Source organism: Vicugna pacos, chromosome X, assembly GCF_048564905.1.
Source record: "Vicugna pacos chromosome X, VicPac4, whole genome shotgun sequence".
NCBI lineage: Eukaryota > Metazoa > Chordata > Mammalia > Artiodactyla > Camelidae > Vicugna > Vicugna pacos.
The window spans coordinates 52389385-52414477 of record NC_133023.1 but is presented as its reverse complement, the minus strand read 5'-3'; the positions used below and the strand labels follow the sequence as shown (position 1 = coordinate 52414477).

Sequence of the window (25093 nt, the reverse complement as noted above, 5' to 3'; positions counted from 1 at the left end):
TTTCCACCTAATGAAGGATATGTTAGTTACTCTTAAGTTTTGGCAATTATGAAAAAAAGCTTCCAAAAACATTTGTGTGCAGATTTTTGTGTGGAGGTAAATTTTCAAATCTTTAGAGTAAATTCCAAGGAATGTAATTGTAAGATTGTGTGAAAGAGTATGTCTAGTTTTGTGAAAAACTGCCAAATTGTCTTCCAAAGTAACTATACCATTTTGCATTCTCATCGGCCATGTATGAGAGTTCTTGTTGCTCCATATCCTCTTCACCATTTAAAGTTGACTATGTTTTGAATTTTACCCATTTTAATATGTGTGTAATGGTATCTCACTGCTGGTTTTTTTTTTCCTTTACTAAACCATTTTTATTTGTTTTTTAAAATATTTTTATTGAAGTAAAGTCAGTTTACATTGTTGTGTCAATTTCTGGTGTGTACACCAGTCACATAGGGACATACATACATTTGTTCTCATATTCTACTTCACCATATGTTACTACAAGATATTGAATATGGTTCCCTGTGCTATACACTATAAACTTGTTGTTTATCTATTTTATATATAGTAGTTACTATCTGCAAATCTCCAACTCCCAATTTATCTCTCCCCACTCCCTTCCCCACTGATAACCATAAGTTTGTTTTCTATGTCTGTGAGTCTGTTTCTGTTTTGTAAATAAGTCCAATTTTTTTTTTTAGATTTCACATATAAGTGATATCATGTGGTATTTTTTTTTTCACTCTCTGGCATACTGCACTTAGAATGACATTTTCCATGTTCATCCATGTTGATGCAAATGGCATTTTTAAGTTCTTTTTTATGGCTGAGTAGAATTCCACTGTATAAATATATGACAACTTCTTTATCCAGACATCTGTCAATGGACATTTAGGTTGTTTCCATGTCTTGGCTACTGTAAATAGTGCTACTATGAACACTGGGGAGCATGTGTCTTTTTGAATTAAGGTTCCCTTTGGATATAAGCCCAGGAATGGGATTGCTGGATCATATGGTAAGTCTATTTTTAGTTTTTTTAGGAATATCCAGACTGTTTTCCATAACACCTGCAACAAACTACATTCCCACCAACAGTGTAGGTGGGTTCCCTTTTCTCCACACCCTCTACAACATTTATCATTTGTGGACTTTTACATGGTTGCCATTCTGACTGGTGTGAGGTGATACCTCATTATAGTTTTGATCTTCATTTATCTGATAATTGGTGATATTGAGCATTTATTCATGTCCCTTTTGGCCACTTGTATGTCTTCATTGGAAAGTTGCTTGGATAGGTCTTCTGATTTTTCTTTTGGGTTATTTGTTTTTTCTTTATTAAGTCATATGAGCTGTTTATGTATTCTGGAGGTTTAGCCATTGTTAGTCTCATCTTTTGCAAATATTTTCTCCCATTCTGTAGGTTGTCTTTTTGTTTTGCTTATAGTTTCCTTTCTGTGCAAAAGCTTATGTTTCATTGGGTCCCATTTGTTTATTTTTGCTTTAATTTCTATTGCTTGGGTAGATTACCCTAGGAGAATATTGTTGAGATTTATGTAAGATAATGTTTTGCCTATGTTTTCTTCTAAGAGGCTTATAGCGTCTTGTCTTATGTTTAAGTCTTTAAGCCATTTTGAGTTTATTTTGTATACGATGAGAGGGAGTATTCTAACTTAATTGATTTACATGCAGCTGTCCAGTTTTCCCAACACTATTTGCCGAAGATACTGTCTTTACTTCATTGTATCTTCTTGCCTCCTTTGTCAAAGACTAATTGACCAAAAGTCTGTGGGTTTATTTTTCGGTTCTCTATTCCATTCAATTGATCAATATGTCTGTTTCTGTACCAATACTATGCCGTTTTGATTACTGTAGCTCTATAGTATTGTCTGAAGACTGAGAACATTATTCCTTCAGCTTCATTCTTTTTGTTTAGAAATGCTTCAGCAATTCTGGTTTTTTTTTTTTGTGATTCCATATAAAGTTTAGGATTATTTGTTCTAATTCTGGGAACAATGTCCTAGGTAATTTGATAGGGATCACATGAAATCTGTGGATTGCTTTGGGTAGGATGGCAATTTTAATATTAATTCTTCCAATCAAGAACATGTGATATCTTTCAATTTCTTTAAGTCACTATTGATTTCCTTAGTGAATGTTTTGTAGTTTTCCACAAATAAGTCTTTCACTTCCTTTGTCAGGTTTATTCCTAAGCTTTTTATTATTTGAATGCATTTTAAAAGGGATTCTTTCTTTACTTTCGTTTTCTGGTATTTCATTGTTAGAGGAGAAAAATGCTACTGATTTCTCTATGTTGATCTTGTATCCTGCTACCTTGTCAAATTCTCTTATTAGCTTTAGTAGTTTTTGTGAGGAACTTTTAGGGTTTTCCATATATAGTATCATGTCATTCACATATAATGACAGTTTTAAATCTCTTCCAGTTTGGATCCCTTTTATTCCTTTTTCTTGCCTAATTGCCATGGCTAGGACTTCCAATACTATATTGAATAGAAGTGGTGAACATGGACATCTTTGTCTCGTTCCAGATTTCAGCAGAAGGGCTTTCAGCTTTTCCCTGTTGAGTATTATGGTGGCTGTAACTTTGTCATAAATAGCTTTTATTATGTTGAGATAGGTTCCCTCTATACCCACTTTGATAAGAGTTTTTATCATAAATTGATTTTTAACTTTATCAAATGATTTTTTTCTGCATCTATTGAAATCATCATTTGATTTTCATCCTTTCTCTTGTTGATGTGGTGGATCACATTAATTGATTTGCATATGTTGAACCATCCTTGTGTCCTGGGATGAATCCAACTTGACCATGGTGTATGATCTTTTTTATATGTTGTTGAATCCTCTTTGCTAACATTTTGTTGAGGATTTTTTGCATCTATATTCATTAATTATATTGGCCTATAGCTTTCTTTTTTGATAGTGTCTTTGTCTCACTTTGATATCAGGGTGTTGGTGGCTTCATAGAATGACTTTGGGAGTATTCCCTCCTTTTCAATCTTCTGGAAGAGTTTGAGAAGGACTGGTATGAGTTCTTTGTATGTTTGGTAGAATTCCCTGGTGAAGCTGTCCAGTCCCGGACTTTTATTTGTAGGGAGGTTTTTTATTGCTATTTCAATTTCATTTCTAGTGATCAGTTTGTTCAAGTGGTCAGTTTCTCCTTGATTAGGTCTTGGTGGACAGTATGTTTCCAGAAACTTGTCCATCTACTCTAGGTTATCCATTTTGGTTCCATATAGTTTTTCATAATATTCTCTTATGATATTCTGTATTTCTATTATATTTATTGTAATTTCTACATTTTCTTTTCTTATTTTGCTAATTTGTGCTCTCTCTTTTTTCTTCTTTGTGACTTTGGCCAGAAGTTTGTCGATTTTATTTACTTTTTCAAAGCCACTCTGTGTCTTTTGACTGGAGCATTTAGTCCATTAACATTTACAGTAATTAATGATAGATGTGTGTTTATTGCCATTTTGAACTTATCTTTGCAATTGATTTGGTATTTCCTCTTTGTTCCTTTCTTCTTCCTTTTGTGGTTTGGTAATTTTCTTTTGTATTATCATGGATTTTATTTAGTTTTTGTGACTCCCTTGTAAGTTTTTGGCTTGTGGTCACCCTTTTTTGTAAGTTTTAGCCCATTGCTATAACTGTTTTTATTAAACTCAGTGACATGATCTCAAATCCATTCTACCGAAAACAAAAAATTTTAAAAAGAAAGAAAAAATATTCTATAAATTCCTGCCTCCCTCTCCCACTCTCAATGATTTGTATGTCTTCTTTTATAATTTCGTGCTTATTTTATTTGTAATTCATGAGTTATCACCTTTCCAGTTGTGAGTTTCTCATTTCTGTATCATCCTGCTGCTTTTCTATTTAGAGTAGACCTTTCAATATTTCTTTTAGCATGATTTTAGTGTTGCTAAACTCTTGTAGTTTTTTCTTGTCTATGAAATTCTTTATGTCTCCTTCTATCCTAAAGGATAGCCTTGCTGGATAAAGTATCCTAGTCTGCATCTTTTTTTTTTCATTCAGGACTTTGAATATATCTTGCCATTCCCTTCTGGCCCATAGTGTTTGTGTAGAGAAATCAGCTGACAGCCTTATGGGGGTTCCCTTGTAACTCACTCTTTGCTTTTCTCTTGCTGCCTTTAGAATCATTTCTTTATCCTTGACTCTGGCCATCTTGATTATGATATGTCTTGGTGTGGGTCTATTTGGGTTCTTCCTGTTTGAGACCCTCTGAGCTTCCTGTACTTGGATATCTGATTTCTTCTTTAAGTTTGGGAAGCTTTCAGTCATGATTTCTTCAAAAACCTTATCAATCCCCTTTGTTCTTTCTTCCCTTCATGGGACCCCTATTATGCGAAGATTGGGACACTTTATATTATCCCATAGGTCCCTTATGGTATTTTCATTATTTTTTATTTGCTTATCTTGTAGCTCTTCTGAATGGGTGCTTTCTATTGTCCTATCTTCTAGATCACTAATTCGTTCCTCTGCATTATCTAGTTGGCTTTGCACAGCTATTAGATCATTCCTCATCTCTGTCAATGAGTTTACCCATTCTACTTTGCTCTTCTTTATAGCTTCAATGTCATTTTTGACATATTTTATGTCTCTAAACACTATCTCTTTTAATTCCTTCAGCACTTTGTTCACTCCTATTTTGAAATCTTGATCTAGTAGGCTATTGATATCTATTTCATTGATCTTTCAGGGGATTTCTCTTGTTCTTTTAATTGGGAACAGTTTCTCTGCTTCTTCATCTTTCTCATACCTCTCTGGCACTATGGTTTATGGAGTATCAGTTATCTGTTTGGTTCTTAAGAAGTTTATCTATCTAATGCCTATTTAGGAATAAGACTACGGAAAAAAAGAAAAAATAAGAGAGAGAGAGAAAGAATTTTAAAAGAAGCGAGAAGGAAGTTTTGAAAACAGTGTATAATGAATAATAGAAGAGTGAGTTGAAGTAGAATATCAATTGGGTTGAGTCGTCCTTTTAAAACCTTTTTAAAAAGGGGAAAAGATGAAAAATGTATTTGAAACCTGTGTCTAATCAATAACAGGACATCAAAACCACAGGGAATTAGAAATGGATTAAGAAGTAAAAATTAAGCTGGTAATAGAAAATAGAACATGTAAAAACAGATTTTTTAAAAAAAAGGGGGTTGTCGGTGTTCTCCTGGAGTCTGTGTGCGTTTAATGTGAAGTCTTTCTGTCTTTGTCCTGTTTTGGAAGCTCAGCTTGCTGTTTTCAGAGGCCCTCCGTTGGCGCCCTCTTCTGTACTGCTCTCATTACCTGTAGGCAAGCAGATCGCGCCTCCTCCAACACTGGGTCAGGTGCAGCTCTCCTTTGCTGTGGGCGGGCGGGTCACTGTCCTTCCCGATACTACAGTCAGATGTTGCAGGCTGGCCAGGTAGGAGGGTGGCTCATGCCCCCTCCTAGCACCGCAGTCAGGTTCTGCGTTCCTGCCCAAAAGGCGGGGGTCTGCTCTCCCCGTCCCGGCGCCGGTAGCTTCACTGCTCTGTGCAGCTGCGGGCTCTGCCTCCATTCAGCGCTCCACATGTGGGCTCAGGGAAGACCGAGGAAGAGCCTTGTCCCTGCTCCAGGCCAAAACTCAGCTCCTTGTTTGTCTTTGTGGAGCAAGTTCTCTGAGGGACCAGGATGGAAGGGTCCTATCTACCTCAGGCTGTAGATAAGTCTCCGTCTGGCCTTTGAGGCTGCTAAGCCCTTGGGTGTGGATGCAGGTTTCACCCCCACTCCAGACTGGATGCTAAGTGCCAGAGGATATGGCAGCTGTGCCTGAGCCCCACCTCTCTTCCCCCGAAAACTTTCTGCAGGTTTTCAGTGATGGGGGTATGCACCCTTACCCCCAAGGCACATCAACCGTGTTGTTTTATGGAGGGCCCAGGTTGTTCTGCCCTGTACACCCACAGCTGCGGCGCCCAGCCTCTTGCAGTCCCCCGGGGCTGCCTCAGTGCAGCTGCCCCCATCCTCCGCTTGGCTTGGGCAGCCTGGCCCTGCCCACAGCTGCAGGCCTGCATCTCAGGCTGGGTGTCGGGGGGCGCTCTGTGCCTGTTTAACTTAGTTCTGTCAGTCAAGGGCTGCTCTGTATAGATCCGAGCATTGGAGGCTTCCCCTCCATCCAGCTGGCCTCTCAGTTGGAGAGGGAGACCCATTGAATGCCAATCCTCCTTTGCCGCTCCCTCCCCATGGGACCCGTCCGGCTCTGCTTTGCCTTTTGTTCTTTCTTTTTTCCTTTTCTCCTATCAGATTTTTGGCATCTTTATCTTTTGAAGAGGGCAATGTTCTGTCAGAGTTCCACAGGTGCTCTGGTTGGCTGAGTGTGTCTGTGGATGTGAGTCTCGGTGCATTTGTGGGAGAGGGTAAGCTGCGAGCATCCTTCTACTCTGCCATCTTCTCTCTTCCTCATGGATCATGCTTTTTATGTTGTACTTAAAAAATCATCTCCAATCCAAAGATTACCTAAAATTTTTCCTATGTTATCTCTTAGGAGTTTTATAATTTTGTGTTATACCCATTGGTCTATGATCCCCTTTGAGCTAATTCTTGAAAAAATTGTAAGGTCTGTTTCTAGAGTCGCTTTTTGTTTCATGTGAATGTCTCGTTGTTTCATCACCATTTCTGAAAAGAGTATCCTTTCTCCATTGAATTATATTTGCTTCTTTGTCAAAGAACAGTAGACTCTAAGAGGGAAAGATAAATAGTGTATAATATCACTTATTTGTCGAATCTAAAAAGTACAACAAACTAGTGAATATAAAAAAAAAGAAGGGGACTCACAGTTATAGAGAACAATCTAGTGGTTACCAGTGGGTCAGGTCGGGGAAGGCGATAAAGGATTGGGTGGTTGGAAGGTGCAAATTATTGGATGTAAAATAGGCTCAAGGATGTATTGTACAACTTAGGGAATAGCACTATATTTTTTAATAAGTGTAAATGGAAAATAACATTTAAAAACTTTATAAAAATAAAAAATTTAAAAAATAAAATAAAATGGGGAAACTGAAAAAAAATTAATAGACTGTATCTGCTTAGCTCTATTTCTGGGCTCTCTCTTCTGTTCCATTGATCTATTTGTTTTTTCTTTCACCAATACCACACATTATTTTTTATAGAATTAAAAATTTTAAACTGAAGTATAGTTGATTTATATATTGTGTTATTTTTCAGGTATATATATATATATATATATATATATATATATGATTATTTTCCATATAGGTTACTTCAAGATGCTGAATATAGTTCTCTGTGCTATACAGCAAATCCTTGTTGCTTATCTATTTTATGTATAGTAATTTGTGTCTGTTAACCCTATATTCCTAAATTATCTTTAACCTCTCCCTTTCCTCTTTGGTATCCATAAGTTTGTTTTCTGTGTCTGTGTTTGTTTCTATTTTGTATATAGATTCATTTATATTATTTTTTAGATTCCACATATAAGTGACATTATATTATATTTGTCATTCTAGGTCTGACTTACTTCACTTAATATGATATTCGCTAGGTCTATTTATGTTGTTGCAAATGGTGATATTTCATTTTTTTCTGTGGCTAAGTAATATCCCCCCATATATATAACAAACACACACACACACACACATACACACACACACCCCACTTCTTCTTAAACCAATTGTCTATTGATGGGCACTTGGGTTGTTTTGATGTCTCAGCTATTATAAATAGTGCTGCTGTGAACATTGGAGTGCATATATCTTTTTGAATTAGAATTTTCATCTTCTACAGATATATGCCCAGGACTGGGATTGCTGGATCATGTGGTTACTTTATTATTCGTTTTTTAAGGAATTTACGTACTGTTTTCCACAGTGGATACATCAATTTACATTCCCACAGTGTGCAAGAATTTCCTTTTCTCCATACCCTTTCTAGCATTTATTATTTGTAGATTTTTAATGATAGTTATTCTAACTAGTGTGAGGTGATACCACATTGTGGTTATTATTTGCATTCCTCTGATAATTAGTGATGTAGAGCATCTTTTCATGTGCCATCTGGATGTTTTCTTTGGAGAAATGTGTATTTAGGTCTTCTACCCATTTTTTGATTGGGTTGTTTAGATTTTGTTTTGGTTATTAATTGTATGAGGTGTTTGTATATTTTGGAAATTAGGCCCTTGTCAGTAGCATATTTTGCTAATATTTTCTCCCATTCTATAGGTTTTCTTTTCATTTTGTTGATTGTTTCTTTTGCTGTGCAAAAGGTGTTAAGTTTATTTCCACCCCCTTTTTAAAATTTTACTTCTTTTGCCTTGGGAGACAGATCTAAGAAAATATTGCTATGATTTATATTTCAGAATGTTTTGCTATTGTTCTCTTCTAGGAGTTTTATGGTGTCATGTCTTATATTTAGGTCTTTAGTCTATTTGAGTTTATTTTTGTATATGGTATGAAGAAGTTTTCTAATTTTGTTGATTTATTTGCAGCTATCCAGTTTTCCAAACATGACTTGTTGAAGAGACTGTCCTTTCTCCATTGTATACTGTTGCTTCCTTTGTTGTAGGTTACTGCTCTGTGTGTGTGTGGATTTATTTCTGGGCTTTTTATTCTGTTCCATTTATCTGTATGTCTTTTTATGCTAATATCATGCTGTTTTGATTACAGTATGTTTGTAGTTTGTCTGAAGTCTGTATGGCTTGGCCTCCAGTTTTGTTCTCTTTCCTCGAGAGTACTTCAATAATTTTGGGTCTTTTGTGGGTCCATATAAATTTTAGGATTACTTGTTCCATTTCTGTGAAAAATGTCATAAATTTATAATACTATTTTGATTACTATAGCTTTGAGGTAAGTCTTAAAGTTGGGTGTGAGCTTTAGAACCAGTTTGTCTGTACTTACAAAATAAATTGCTGGAATTTTGATTGGGATTGCATTGAATCTATAGATCAAGTTGGGACAAACTGACATCTTAAAAATATTGAGTCTTATGATTCATGAATTATCTCTCCATTTATTTAGATTTTTGTTGATTAATTTCATCACAGTTTTATAGTTTCCTCATATAGATCTTGTACATATTTTGTAAGACTTATTGCTAAGTATTTAATTTTTCTGTGAACTCTATTTTAACAGTTGAAGAAATAATCTTTTTGTTTTGTCTCTTGACTCTTATTACCAGTGTCACCTGGAAATTTCTTAGAAATACAGGTCCTTGGCCCCACCCCAGAGCTATTTGAGACTTAAAGATGAAATTCCGTATTTTAGTCAATATTTATTTTTTATTAAAAGCATGGAGGTAAAGTGGAAATAATGTAAAGGGCAGCAATGAAATCTGTCTTCCCTTTCTCTCATCAGATGACTTTCTGCTGGCAGCTCAGTTTTGTTAAACCCATTTATTCCAGTAGCAAGAGTTTGTTAATATGTAATCTCTCTTCCTTTTCAACAGTGTGGTACTGGCTTCTCAGAATACTGCTACTATTTTATCTAGGATCCTTAAGAAGTAGGCCTGAAGGCAGGGCTTAGAAACAGGGGAAGTAGAAACTTAGGCTCTAGTAATGGCTGTGCCACTAACATACTTGGTGACTTCACATTAATCACTATATTTCTCTGAATCTCTCTTTCTTTATATATAAAATTGAGTAAAATAATTCCCACTTCCCAAGGTTGTTATACCCCAAATGATAAAATGAATATGGAAGTATTTTATAGATAGCAAAAAGTACTGATTATTTAAATGTCTCTAGTTATCTTTATTGCCTCCCCCAAAGTTTCTGCTTGTGGTAATTTGACTTGGGAATTTTCTTCATTTAAGAGATTTGCTTCTGAAGATACTGAAGAGAGGCAATATGGGTAGGTTCCCTGGAGCCTGTTAGATGTCCCACTATCTAATCCATACTCTACTAAATGTTTTCTTATGTCAGAAGAGTTTGTGGACTGCTACCAATGGTTGTGAATAGCGGTCTGAAGGCATTAACCCCCATTTCATTCAGATACCACTGGAAATCTGAGCTGTATTTCTTTTTAGCCCTAGTTCTTGTTCTCTTTAACGTACTCAATTACAAAACTCTAAAACATGAAAGTGGGATACACCTTTTGAGATGTTTTTCTCACCATTCTTGCTGGCTGTTTTCCACAGGACTGACTCATTTTCTTCTGTCTTTAATTATGTTGTGCCCTTTCGTTCCCAGGGTTCTTCAATCATGTATTGAATGTTGGCTCCCCAGTTCCCATTTAATTCCAGGAATGCTCTGAAGCTTAGGCTCAATGAAGGCCTTTCACAACATGCCAGGAATTCATTGCTTGATGGCACCTCTCTCATTTCCTGGGACTGTGGTGAAAGGACTCCTGTACTTCAGTATGGATAATCTGGGAGACTGAAGCCACTTTTTTCCTTTCTATAACAAGAGACCAAAAGAAGCTTTAGTGGAACAAGAACGAAGTTCACAACCGTGTTATGTGACAACTGCAAATGTCTAGTCATTCTTATCAATGAGTTTTAAATTGTGGAAGGAGCTATGGAGGGAATAAATGAAGACGAACATCCCAGCTGTAATTTCTTAAACAGTAACCTGGAGGAGGTTGTAAGTACCTCACAAGGTTGCCTTTAAAAGTCTGGATAATAGATTTTTGTATGATTGAAAATAGGAAGCTTGCCTAGATAACCTTCTGACTCTGAAGGGGACTCTTGGCAATGGTAAGGTCTGTCTTTGAGAATTGCCAAGAGCGACCTAAAACAGGGTACCCTCAGTGCCTTCGTTTGTTTATAGTTAAACAGTAAAGATTCCTGAACAATCCTATACTACTAGATTGAATGTCATCTCTATTGTGCTAAATGGCCTATCTAGTTTGGGTTTATTTACTGAGAACCAAATTAAATAAACTGACTAATGTGTTTATAACGTCACTTATGCTGGGGATTCTACTCTGAGATAGCAGGTAGGAGCTTTTCTTCTAGAGAGCTCACAAAATGGATGCAGTGATCAGAAAGGGAAAAAAGGCCAAGTTTAATTAAAAGAAAGTTTTTGAGTAATTGTTAGACTTCTAAGGAATTTAAGGATAAAACTGAATGAAAAAGAAAAAAAGAGCCAAGTCTCAGTGTGACATTTTCCTACGTTTCTAGCTCTACGTTCTGTCAGAAAGTAGTATAATAACTAATGAGTGTTAAAGAGAGGAAAAGATTCAGAATATCTATTTGTGTTGAGGGGACTGGGAGCAGTATGGCCAGTGTGATTAAGAGAAAACTATGGACAACAATTTAAGTAGATCATATACTACTTTTTCTAGAAAGAGACAAGGCTAAACAGGTAAAAATAGTAGCCTTATGAACTCTGTGAGAAGTTACTGGCACACCTACTTACTTTTAGCAAGAAAATTTCCCTTGGAACATGAAAAACTGGCAACTGTACCATTCTTTGGGGTGCCTGCATATGCAAAAGCTCAACTGAAAACCCATACATAGGCTTGACACATACTATTCTGTTTAGAAATGGCATGCTCACTTCTTATTCAAAGACAAACTTCCTCAGTGTTTCCCAGTTGACTACTTATGTGTTACCCTTGTGAAACTGCAAATAGTTTTCCTAATGATCTATTGCTGCATAACAACCTATTCTAAAATTTAGTGACTTAAACTAAAGCCATTTAATTTTATCTCATTATGTTGTGGGTCAGGAATTCAGGCAGGGATCAGTTCAGAGATTCTTTTGCTCTATGTGGTAGTATTCACCTGGGGAGTGGGTTGATATGGAGGGTCCACAATGGCTTCACTCACATATCTGGCACCTTGGTGGGGTGACTGGAAGGCTGGACTCAGCTGGACTTTTGGCTCCTCTAGCTTGGTAGTGTCAGGGTAGTCCAACTTCTTATATAGTGACTCAGGGGTCCCAGGGGAAGTGTTCCAAGGGAACCAGGTATAAGTTACTGTCCATTTATAACCTAGCCTGGGATGTCACATAGTGTTGCTTCTGCTGTACTGTATTGGTTCAAAGCAGTAACAAACTTATTCATATTCAAGGTAGAGGAAAGAGAGACCTCTCTTCTCAATAGGAGGAGTGTCACATAATTTGTGGCTATGTTTTTGAACTATATTTTTTAAAAAGTAAAGAAGAAAAACTACGCCCTGTACTGAATCTGTAACACCATTGACTTTTTTTTCAGGTGGGTATACAAAGTTGATAGCATATAATTCACAATCCATGGAAATGTAGAGTGTGTTGGGCAAGAGAGACAGGCTAGTACTTTTAGTAAAATAATTATTGTTTTCAATCAAGGTATCTTTATTTTTGGTACCAGAGCTGCTTGTGGAGCTTTGATTGAATGAGTTTGCCCCTTTAGTTCAATGTTGAGTCATACCTGCAGACAAAATAGGAGGTTTAAAGTGCCTGTAGGACCTGGATAAAATATGTATTAATACTATGCATTTTGGTGGTAATTTAAAAATTGCTTCATAGTCTGGAAATACAAGTCTGCTAAAAACCGACTTTCTATTCTGTCTTCTATTTTAAGACATATCTCTCTTCTGTCTTGTCTTGCTGACACTTTGTCTCATTTGACAAGGAAACCAGCCCCTTATTTTCCTGTCTTGTAATGGATCAAAATTAATGAAATGGGTCCTAAAATCAAGCTTTTCAGATGCGTTCTGTAAGATCCTCCATTAAAGGGCAGGTAATTCACACCACTAAAGAAACAAAACCTACTTTTGCCTTGTGTAGATGCAATCTCCCAAGAGGTTTATATGAAGCCAAAATTTTATATATCTCTACCTGCCCACTGGGCAAGGGGTTCAGTGTGAATATGATGTTTTTATATTTCCAAAATCACATTAGTGCCGTATTTTGGGTACCTGGATAGGCTGTCCCTATCAGTGTCTGACCATATAGTTAGGTCATTTGAAGGCTTGGTCCAGTGTTCTCTGTGATGCTGTAATAGACTTCAAGTTCTGAGGAAAATTTTCTGTTTATGACACACCAGGGTAGGACTGGAAACAATTTATACTTGGATTTTTCCTGATGCTATTGCTGCTAACTTATTTGGCTTCCATGACATGGTTTGCATTGGTGCAACTGCATTTTCATGTATTTTCTGTTCCCTTTCTCTTCTCTTTTCCACATACACCTCAGGTCTCCTATGTCTGTTTCTGGGCACGACTCTGGACATTTATCAATTAAAAACTCAGATCAGACTACCAGTAAAATTATAGAGTAATGCCCCTAATGCTCCTTCTCTTGTTTCCTCTCAAAGCATTTGATTTTAAAAGAAGAATAGGGGGAAAATGACAGTAACAAAATCCAACAAACCAGCAAACTAGTTAACATTTTGCAGGATTGTGTATAATAAAGAAATGCCCTAGGTACAATGAATCTTAAATGTGAACCTTACTAATCTAAATGTTATTTTTTATGTTCTTTCTTTTTCTCTAGGTACACAATGCTAGTGATTTGCTGATCAAACCCCTGGAAAATTTCCGGAAGGAACAAATAGGCTTCACAAAGGTATATTTTCTCTATATTTATAAGATTTTATTTTATAGCAGTTGAGTAATTGTTTGGGCTACCACCCTCCACTTTTCAGGGGTGAGGAGGATTCATCTTTATAAGAAAACTCATCATCAAAAAAAGTGACAAAATCTGAAATTAGCTCCTTACTGTACTTCTAACTAGCTCTGTGACCATGGACAAGACACTTCTCCTTTTAGAACTTCAGTTTTTCCATCTGGAAAATGAGGAGCTTGATAATAATAGCTATTATTTAATTACTACTTACTATGTGCTGAGCCGAGGGCTAGATGTTTTATATGCATTTTCTAATCACAACAACTCTGTGAGGTTCTGGTATTATCCCCATTTTACAAATGAGTCAACTAAAGTTTGGACAAGATAAAGAATGTGACCAAAGCTATAGTTATATAGTTAGGAAATGACAATAGCCAGGATTTAGACCTGAGGATCTTTTTAACTTCAAATCCCACATTCTTTTCGTTCAGCCATACTATCTAGTATAGTAGCCAAGGACTGTATAAATAAAGTTAGCAACTCAGTTTCTTAATCGTACTAGTCACATTTCAAATGCTCAACAGTTACATGTGATGCTGTATTGGACAGCACAGATATAGAACATTTCCATAATTGTAGAAACTTTTTTATTCTTTTTTAATGTATTTTTTTGGGGGGGAGAGAGGTAATTAGGTTTAATTATATATTTTTAATGGCAGTAATGAGGATTGATCCAAGGACCTTGTGCACACTAAGCATGTGCTCTACCACTGAGCTGTACTCTCCACCACCTAGAAATTTCAGTTGGACATCATTCTGCCAGATAATATCAGATTCCTTCTAGTTTGACCACACATGGATTTCTGTGATTCCCCAATGTCTCATGAAGGGGTATGAATAGTTATCATATTTATTCTTTTCAGGTAGATGTAGGCCCATTTTGTGAGCTCCAATATGTATGTAACATGTGACTAATATAGTCTACAGGAAGTGAATGAAGATTCTTGACCAACCTTCTGGCCCTTTCAGGGCTAATATGAAAGTAGTAAGTTTTGAGAAGAAAGAGCAGACTAGTGGACATGCTGCCACTGCCTGATATCATCAGTTAAGTTGACATGGCATTATTTGAGTAACTGGCATTCAAGTGAGTGAGTTCTCTGGACGGCCCAGCAATTCTGGATTCTACCCAGTTCATCTGGAGTCTCATTAACAGAAATACCTTATTAGGAAAGTATATAATTGAAGAAGAAAGGAACCTTTAAAATCACAAGTGTGCTATGAAAATAACTAGCTACCTCTTAAGTGACATAACAGTTACAAAACCCTGAATAAAGAGGATGAAGAAGGACAGATGTGAAAACCCTCACTCCCAGTTTGCTTTCATTCCTGAGTGAGAACAGGAAACATAAAAGTCAGAATACACTGCAATGGTTGACCTCATGTCATCTGAGGAAAAGAAGACAATTTTCTATCATATACTTCCTATGTTCCATATCTAGGCTGAGGATTCTATATATGCTGTCTTCCTTAACTCTTACAGCAAACCTGTGAAGTAGGGTGTGTATTATCTATTATCACAGTGAAAAAACTGAGACTTAGGAAGGTTAAATTCCTATCAGTTTTTTTTCCTGCTTCTTTATCAGTGAGACTAACCTGCTCACCTACAGGGAAGTGACCAGCTCTGTGTGAGAATCATTTTCAAGAAACTCTAGAATTAGCCTAGTAGTAAAATTTAAAGTAGTAGAAAGAGCACTGAACTAAGGACTAGAAAATGTAGCTTCTGGTCTACCCCTGTGTGTTATGAATTTATTGCCCCTGAGTTCCAGCACTCTTTGATACCTGTTCTGTGAAAATGGACAGAATTCCTTTAAGCATCTCTCCTTTACAATGAGCAAGATGTTCAGCTTTCTTGGTAGAGGGTGCTGGAGGGATAGTGCAGGAAGGAGTCCTCCTGAAATTTCTAGCTGCAGCATAGGTGGATTGATAGAGTTGGAGCGATATATCTGGTAGGGTTCTGACCAGCCTCACACCCAGAATACATGGTCTCTCAATGACCTTGAAGACACCACCTGACCTCTTTCTGCAGGTCTCTCAATATAGGTCTCTCCCTGAAGGCCTCTCCACTCATGCTGTCCCTCAACTTCCCTCTGTAGGACTCCCAAACAGTCCACCTGCTGACTGAAATTTTATTATAACTCTGCTTCGTCTGACAGCACCCATACAGCCTGCTTGTGCCCTGGAGGATTCCTACTAAGACAGGCTATCCCTGGAAAACTCACCTGAAACCTGGAGTGTTCCTGTCCTCTCTGTATACCTATTTCACTGGTTACTGTTGGTCAGGGATGGTTTTGCTGGCTAATGCTAGTTATCCTGTTTGCAGAGTTCATTTGCAGGCCAGTCAAATCTGTTGTCAGTTCAACTTGGGTGATTTGGCCCCAGTGGACAGGGTCTTTGAATAATCAGAATCTTAGAAGGCTGTTTTGTAACTGAGTCATTTTGTAACTGAGTCATTTTTTTAGAGCAGGCAGATAGCTAGATATGAGCAGAGAAAGAGGGACACAGGTCAAATGGCAGGAATTAGGCAGAAAGGAGGGGCACAGGCCAAATATAGGAAACCTTACATCATGTAACCATCAGAGGTCCCTAGGCAGAGAAAGAAAAGCAGGAGCCTCTGAGCTGATAAGGGGTCACACATTTTTTGGTGACAAGGTAGAGGTCGACAAAGAAAAGTGGGAAAAGGCAGGAATCTCCAGTGTCTGAATGTAACCTTTTGCCCATTATGCCTTCATTTCAATAAGATTAGCCTTGCAGATAAGAAGTATCCATCATGCACCACTTCTATGACACTTCTGATCCAGACTAAATAAGGACAGAAATCTCTTCTCCCTTTGGGAAGGTGGAGTTGGGATGAAAATTGGGGAAAATTACCCCAAACCCTTCCCTCCCCAATGAATATTCTGTCCATTCATTTTTGCACTGAATGTAACCAACTTGCCAAAGAAACTCAGGGCAGCTGCCCACATGAGCCTGCTCACTCTCCCCTTGAAGTGTACTATCTATCCCTTTATAAATCCCCACTTTACTTTCTTAACCTCTGTGTCTTGTCTCTGAATTCTTTCTGGGATGGGACAAGAACCTGGACACTGGTTACATCTACTAGCAATAATTTCACAAAGACAACAGTTCCCATCAGATTAGCCAATCTGTGAAACTTTGGGCACTAACTTCTGTTATGCAATAGCTTCTAAATGGCTGTCATATGGTTCACTTCCCAAGCATGGAATAATGGCCAGATGATCTAACAGGTTTCATCTCTCTCAGAGGTTTTTTTCCCAGGGGTATATTTTTTGATTGGTTCTCCTATTTCTCTACTTTAGCCAAAGAAGTTTCCCTTGGATCTGTTTTATGTAGTGGACTTTGAGAGCAATATTTCTTTTGAAACAGGACTCTGTTACTTAAAAAAAAAACATTAAACCACTTCTTCATGCTAAAACCTGATAGATCTCACTTTTCCAATTAAATAGGTTATGTCTTTCAACCTCTGTATGGCAGTTTGGGTATTTATGCAATTAGATGGGCATTTGTTTCTTCTAATTGTAATGTGTAATGTACAATTTTATCAGACTAATCTCATTTTTCAACCTTGAAGTTTTGAAAAAAGTGTTACTTTTTACATTCTAAAAATTGACATCATATACAGCACACACATACACATATAATTATAAATAAAATAGCATTGTTGATGGAAAAGATACACAACCTAAAAGTTGAGAATTATGTTTCATTTCATGGACACCCTGAGTATTCGAGCCCAGGAGGCAGCCTCTCAGATAGCTCCTAGGTACCGCTCCAAAGATGTAAGGGAGGGGCCAAGATTTATAGGGGTTTTTGCGAGAAAAACCAGGTAGTCAGATATTGCTAATTAAAGAAAATCAGATACCTCAAGTTAAATAATTTACTGCTTTTCCTAGTGTGAAAAGATGCAAAGGTCTGGGCTCATTGAAATCATTCCTTTGATATGCACCTTAACTATCTAGGACCAGTATCCCGTTCTTTCCTATCCTGAGTCCCCTCAGGGTGCACCTTGGGAGTGACTGTAGTGGCTGATGGTTTGATCACCACAACATCCTTTCCTGATAGGACAGGCAGCATTCTTAGTCCACATTATAATAGGACCTGTAAAGAAACTCATCAGTATCCACTCTTACCCTACTTTTCAGAGGCATCTATTTTTAACAAGTTTTATTTGTATTCTTTTGATGGTTACTTTCTTATTTTAAAAAATATGCTTGTATTGTTATTTCTTGATTTATCAAATTTAGAAATTATTTCTTCATGCTATAGATACAAGAGATCATTGCCAACACCTCCCTCTTTCCTTCCCCTTCTAATTTTTGAATAATTATAACATCTTTTTACTTGTGCTTTTGCTTACCTATTATTTAAACAATATACTTAAACCCATATTTCCCACTCATATTTCCAACTTCTTTTTTGTATGTATTAATATTCTTTTTATATCTTTTTTCGTCCATTTTTTGAGATATAATTGACATATAACACTGTTTAATTTTAAAGTGTACAGCATAATGGGTTGACTTACATCATGAAATGTTTCTCACAATACATTTAGTGAAAATCAATCATCTCATATAGATACAAAATTAAAGAAATAGAAAAACATTTTCCTTGTGATGAGAACTCAGAATTTACTCTCTTTATAACTTTCATACATAACATACAGCAGTGTTAATTATATCTATCATGTTGTATATTACATCCCTAGTACTTATTTATCTTACTAGTGAAAGTTTGTACATTTTGACTGCTTTCATCCAATTCTTTCTCCATTCACCCCTAGCCTCTGGTAGCAACAAATCTGATCTCTTTATGAGTTTGTTTATTGGTTGGTTTGTGTTTGAAGTATAATTGACCTAAACCACTCTCTTAGTTCCTGGTGCATAACATGGTGATTTGATGTTTCTGTGCATTTCAAAATGATCACCATGATAAGTCTAGTTGTCATCTGTCACCATACAAAGATATTTTATAGTTATTGACTATATTCCCTGCACTGTATATTTCATATATGTGACTCATTTATTTTATAACTGGAAGTTTGTAGCTCTTAACCTCCACTATTTCTTTCCTCCTCTCTAGCAACCACTTGTCTGTTCTCTGGATCTATAACTCTTATTTCTGTTTTGTTGTTTGTTCATTTGTTTTGATTTTTAGGTTCCACCTATATATAAAATACAGAATTTGTATTTCTCAGTCTGACTTATTTCACTTATATAATGCTCTCTCTGTCCATCTATGTTGTGGTAAATGGCAAGATTTCATTCTTTTTTATGGCTAAGTAAAGTTTCATTGCATATATATACTATAGCTTCTTTATCCATTCATCAGTTTATCCGCATTTAGGTTTCTTTCATATCTGGGTTATTGTAAATAATGCTGCAGTGAACATAGGGATAGATAGATAGATAGATAGACAGACAGACATATCTACATATGTATATCTTAGATATCTTTTATAATTAGTGTTTTCATTTTCTTCATATAATACTCAGGAGTAGAATTGATGGATCATATGGTAGCTCTATTTTTAATTTTTTAAGGAATTTCCATACTGTTTTCCATAGTTGTTATACCAATTTACATTCCTACCAACAGTTCATGAGGGTTCCCATTTCTCCCCATCCTCTCCAACACTAGTTATCTGTTGCCTAGAACTCATCAGTGAATTCAGTAAGGTTGCAGAATACAAAATTAATATACAGTAATCTAATGCATTTCTATATACTAACAGTGAACTATCAGAGAAATAAGAAAAATAATCCTATTTACAATTACATTAAAAAGAATAAAATACCCAGGAATAAATCTAAGGAGTTAAAAGACATGTACTGGAAAGAATAAGACAATGGTGAAAGAAATTGAAGATGACACAAACAGGTAGAAAGATATGCTATATACATAGATGGGCAGAATTAATATTGTTAAAATGTCCATACTACCCAAGATAGTCTATAGATTCAGTGCAATACCTATCAAAAACCAATGGTACTTTTCACAAAACTAGAACAAATAATTCTAAAATGCGTATGGAAACACAAAAGACCCTGAATAGCCAAAACAATCTTTAGAAAGAAGAACAAAGCTGGGGGAATCATGTTCCCTGATTTCAGACTATACTAGAAAGCTATAGTAATGAAAACAGTATGGTACTGGCACAGAAAAAGTTGCATAGATAAATGGAACAGAATAGAGGGCCCAGAAAAGAACCTACACTTTTGTGGTCAATTAATCTGTGATGAAGGAGGCAAGAATACAAAATAAGGGAAAAGACAGCCTCTTCAATAAATGATGTTATGATAACTGGACAGCCTTATACAAAAGAATCAAACCAGACTACTCTCTCACACAATGCACAAAAATAAATTAAAAAGAGATTAAAGACTTAAATGTTAGACCTATAACTATATAACTTCTAGAGGAAAACAAAGGCAGTAAGCTCTTTGACATCAGTCTTAGTAATTTTTTTTGTATATTCTCCTTAGGCAAGAGAAACAAAAACAACAATAAACTAATGGGACTATATCAAGCTAAAAAAAAAACCACTAATTACCAGAAAATGCAAATTAAAACCACAATAAGCTACCACTTCACACCTCTCAGAATGTCTGTCATCAAAAAGACTACAAATAACAAGTGTTGGCAAGGGTGTTCCATCAACTTTTGACTTGTGGCTTTGTAAGATGAAGATATTAGCACCTCTGTGTTCCTTTAATACCTTTTAATCCTCAACTTTTTTTCAGCCACACCTTCACTTTTAACTGTTAAGAGTTGATAACATTACTATTCTAGTCTATAACCTTAATTAAATCATGCTGGTGGTTATGATTAGGCTTATTTTATGGTTGCAAAATCAAGTGACAAATCCAGGATTTGAACTCATGTTTCTTGCCTCTGAGTCCATGAACTTTGACATTTCTTATTATTTATTTATTTGGGAGGTAGGTGGTTAGGTTTGTTTGTTTATGGAGGTACTGGGGATTCAACTCAGGTCCTTGTTCATGCTAAACTCACACTCTGTGACAGAGCTATACCCTCCCCCTGACATTTCTTATATTGGGTTAATATAAGTATTAATTTCCAGTGGGTAGGATAGATCAAGGATGATCCCCTTTTTTATATTTTTCTCCTAATTTCTTGGCTACTTAGAATTCTTTGTTCACCTTCTCTAGACTCCTGTTTGGTTAACTCCTGTCCTTCTCACCTGTCAAGAGTCCCAGCACATGTTAAGTTTTTAAGTCCTCCTCCATGCCTATATTTTAGCTATTACTTGATTAGCAGAATCCTTTTCACCACTTTTCCCAGTCTCACCACTGTGCAACTTCCCTCCACACCTGCCCCAAGGTCAAGGGAGGATAAACAAGACTCAGTCCAACTTTGTTCATAATGAGTCCTTAATTTTTCAGTGTAGAATTCTGTGCTCTCCACTGGATATGACCGAATAAAGACTCAGTCATCCCCCATAGACACATGACAGGGAGAGTATTTGTACCCTTTGATTTATATTTTTTGAGGTCATGTCATAGTTACACACAGTATGATGATTTGAGCTCTCTTTCAAGGATGCCTTTGCCAGAGAAGAATGGCCACTGAATGGAGCCTATGTGTAGATGCTGGTGGGACTGAGGCCAAACTGTCTAAGACATCTGAGTCAGCATTTAATACCCTTTTCGGGGAGTTAGAGCTGGTGTTGAAGCTATGATATGGTATGTTCTCACCCAACAGATGGCAGTCAAAAGGCTTTGACAGTAATATGTGGGGTTGTCAGTCTTGTTGCTGCTTATTCATGAAGAGATCAAAGGAAGAACTTTAGGAAAAGGGCCCATCATGGAGGTGAATGGGGTTGAAAAACTAGAAGATGGAACAAGGCACAGACCCAATAGTCCAGGTAGAATAAGCCAAAGGATTTAGTCTGCCCTGCATTCTGAAGTGCCATGGGAGAGAGGGGAAGAAAGCAACAGCAAATCACCATCAACAGCTGCAAACAACTTGAATTTCAGATGGCTTGGGTCTCTGGTCACAGGAATGCATTTGTAGGAAGAGTCAGGTAGTCAAGGTACCCAAGAGCTAAGCTTTGTGATATTAACCCATAAATGATTTTTGAGCCATTGTCAAATATTTTATAAGCCTTATAATAATTGCCTCCTACTTGGTACTTGCTATATATTATCTCAGTTAAGCATTCTTATCTGCATCTTATAGATGAGAAAGTCAAGACTCATAATAGTCAAATAGATTGTCCCAGGACACACAGTTATTAACAGAGCAAGTTTAAACCACATTTTTCTTGCTCCAGAAGCTATACACTTTCCACTACACTGCACTCTGAATGAACCCAGCTTTGTTGGGCTGCTATGGATGGATTAAAAAAAAAACAATAATGTCTTTAAATAATTGAATGGGTGATAAAATTCATATTAATTTAGCCATGAAAATGAATGAACTAGAGTTGTTGTAAACCACAATGTGGATGAATCCCACAAATAGAAGATAGGGGAGGGGAGTCACAAAAGATTACTTGCTATATGAGCCCAATTATGTAAAGTTCAAAAACAGGCAAAACTATGTGACTGTGTTGAAGACAGGATAATGGTTACCTCAGAGTGAGTAGTGACAAAAACAGGCACAAGGGGGCCTTTACAGGTCCCTTTGTAATTTTTTTTTTGATTGGGTCGCTGATGACACAGGTGTGTTCAGTTTGTGAACATTTCTTCTGATTTGTGCAGAGTATTTTTCACAGTATATATCATGATTTTTTAAAAATTCAAAAAGAACATTAAAATATTTCCATATTTTTTATTTCTCAGCTTTAGTAATCATTACAATTTGACCTCACATATACAATATATTGTATGTAAATACATATACACAATATACTGCACATATTTTTAAAATTTTCATATATGTACTGTTCATTGTTTCTAAGAACATTTAGAACTTTAGATTTTAAACTTACATAGTTATAAAAGGAATAAAGCCAACCACAAAATAAGAATTAATTCAAAAATATACATACACCTCACTATTAACAGCAACATTTACAATTGCCAAGTCGTGGATGCATCCCAAGTGCACATCAATAGATGAATGGATAAAGAAGATGCAGCACATATATGTAATGAATGCAACTCACCCATAAGAAAAAAGAATATTTTGCCATTTGCAGCCCTTCATCCATTTTTTTTCCATTTCCAAAACCATAATTTTATAAAGGGCATAAACATTTCCAATGCATCAAAAACAACAAAATACCTAGAAATAAACCTAACCAAGGAGGTTACCTATACTTTGAAATCTGTAAAACATTGATGAAGGGAATTGAAGATGATGAAAATGGAAAGATATCTTGTGTTCCTGGACTGGAAGAATCAACATTATCACAATGGCCATACTATCCAAAGCAATCCACAGATCCAATGCAACCCCTATCAAAATACTCATGACATTCTTCACAGAACTAGAACAAACAATTCCAAAATTTATATGGAACCATAAAAGACACTGAACTGCCAGAGCAATCTTTTGTGGGTCTTTTTTCTTTTTCTTTTTCTTTCGTCTTTTTGTTCTCTTTCTTATGGTTTGATGACAAGAAAAATTCCTTTAACCTTTGGTGTAAAGCAGGTTTTGTGGGGCTGAAATGTTTTAGCTTTTGTTTATATGTGAAGCTTTTGATTTCTTCATCAAATCTGAACAAGAACCTTGCTGGATAGAGTGCTTTTGGTTGTAAGTATTTCCCTTTCATCACTTTAAATATATCTTGCCACTCTCTTCTGACCTGTAGAGTTTCTACTGAAAAAGCATCTGATAACCTTAAGGGAGTTCCCTTGTATGTTATTTGTTGCTTTTCTCTTTCTAACTTTAATATTTTCTCATTATCCCTAATTTTTGTCAGTTTGATTACTATGTGCCTCGATGTGTTCCTCTTCGGGTTAATCTTATGTGCAACTCTCTGTGCTTCCTGGACTTGGGTAACTGTTTCTTTTCCCAAGTTGTGGAAATTTTCAGTGATTATGTCTCCCCAAATTTTCTCAGGTTCTTTCTCTCTCTCTTCTCTTTCTGAGGCTTATATAATGCAAATATTGGTGTGCTTCATGTTGTCCCAGAATTCTCTTAAACTATCCTCATTTATTTTCATTCTTTTTTTCTTTTTTCTGTTCTGCAGTAGTGATTTCCACTAATCTGTCTTCTAGCTTGTTAATCCATTCTTCTACCTCATTTAGTCTATTCTTGTTTCCTTCTAGTTTGTTACTCATTTCAGTGATTTTATTCTTCAGCTCTGTTTGTATTCTTTGTATTTTCCAACTCTTTGCTAACAAATTTGCTCTATGCATCTATGCTCCTCTTGAGTTCTCTGAACATCTTTGTCATCATTACTTTAAACTGTTTCTCAGATTAATTGCCTATCTCCTCATCATATTTCTTCTGGGATTTTATTTTATGTGTTAGCCTGGGAAATATTCCTCTGCTGCCTCATATTTTTTATCTTTCTATTTGTATTTTTAGGTAGGTTAGTTATGTTTTTCAACCTTGGAGAGGTGGCCTTCTGTGGGAGATGTCCTATGCATCCCAGCAGTATACTCCTCTCTTATCACCCAAGAGCCAGGGTCCAGCTGGTCCCAGCATAGAGTCTGGCCTGTGTTTGTGGATTCCTTCCACAGGATTTGGGATTGTTGTTTTCTTATTTCTGGTATGAGATCTCTGATGGCTGAGGCTGGACTAGAAGTTTATGCAGGATTCCTGGCAGGGGGAGTCAGTGCTTGCCCACTGCTGGATGAAGCTTGGTCCTGGACTTCTGGTGGGTAGGGCTGTGTTGAAAGGTATTCATGGCTTAGGAGGTCTGCTGATGGGTGAGGCTTTGTTCCCACCCAATATGTTGTTTGGCCTGAGGCTTCCCAGCCCTTAATCCTATAGGCTGTTCAGTTGGGCTAGGTCTTGGTGCTAATGATCCAATCAAGATGTCAGCCTCCAGGAAAGCTCATGTAGATTAACCCTCCTGGAATGTTGACCACCAGCTTTTATGTCCCCTGGATGAGCTGCAGCTGTCCCCCACATCCTCCAGGACCTTCCAAAACCAGCAGGCAGGCCTGGCCCAGGATCCTATGAAATCACTGCCTCTGCCCTTGGACAGATCACACATGTGAGATTGTGTGTATGCTTCCCAAAAGAATGAAGTTTCTGTTTCCCCCAGTCCTGTGGGTCTTCTGGAGCAAGCCCCACTGGCCTTCAAAACCAGATATTATGGGGTCTTCTCCTCCTCCCAGTGCCAAAACCCTCACCTGGGGAGCCTGATGTGGGGCTTAGAGCTCTCATTTCTGTAGGAGGGCCTCTGCGACTTAAAAAATTTTCAGCTTGTGGGTCGCCCACCTGGTGAGTATGGGGCCAGATAATACCATGAGAGTACCCCCCCGTCCTGCTATGGTTCCCTCTTTATGTTTCCAGTTAAAGAAAGTCTTTTTCAGTAGTTTCTAGTCTTTTTTTCAATGGTTGTTTGGCAGTCAGTTGTGATTTTGTTGTAGTTGCAGGAAAGCC

General features: G+C 36.8%; 1 protein-coding gene across 3 annotated transcripts in view; it reads left to right on the top strand.

The window, feature by feature from the left end:
• The window catches only part of OPHN1 (oligophrenin 1), a 564560-nt gene that overhangs the window by 226935 nt on the left and 312532 nt on the right, over positions 1-25093 (top strand). For all 3 annotated transcript variants that reach the window (XM_072956529.1, XM_006215235.4, XM_015248679.3), the window contains exon 5: positions 13415-13486. In XM_072956529.1, coding sequence (XP_072812630.1) covers positions 13415-13486 — 72 coding nt within the window. The remainder of the gene's footprint in view (positions 1-13414; positions 13487-25093) is intronic.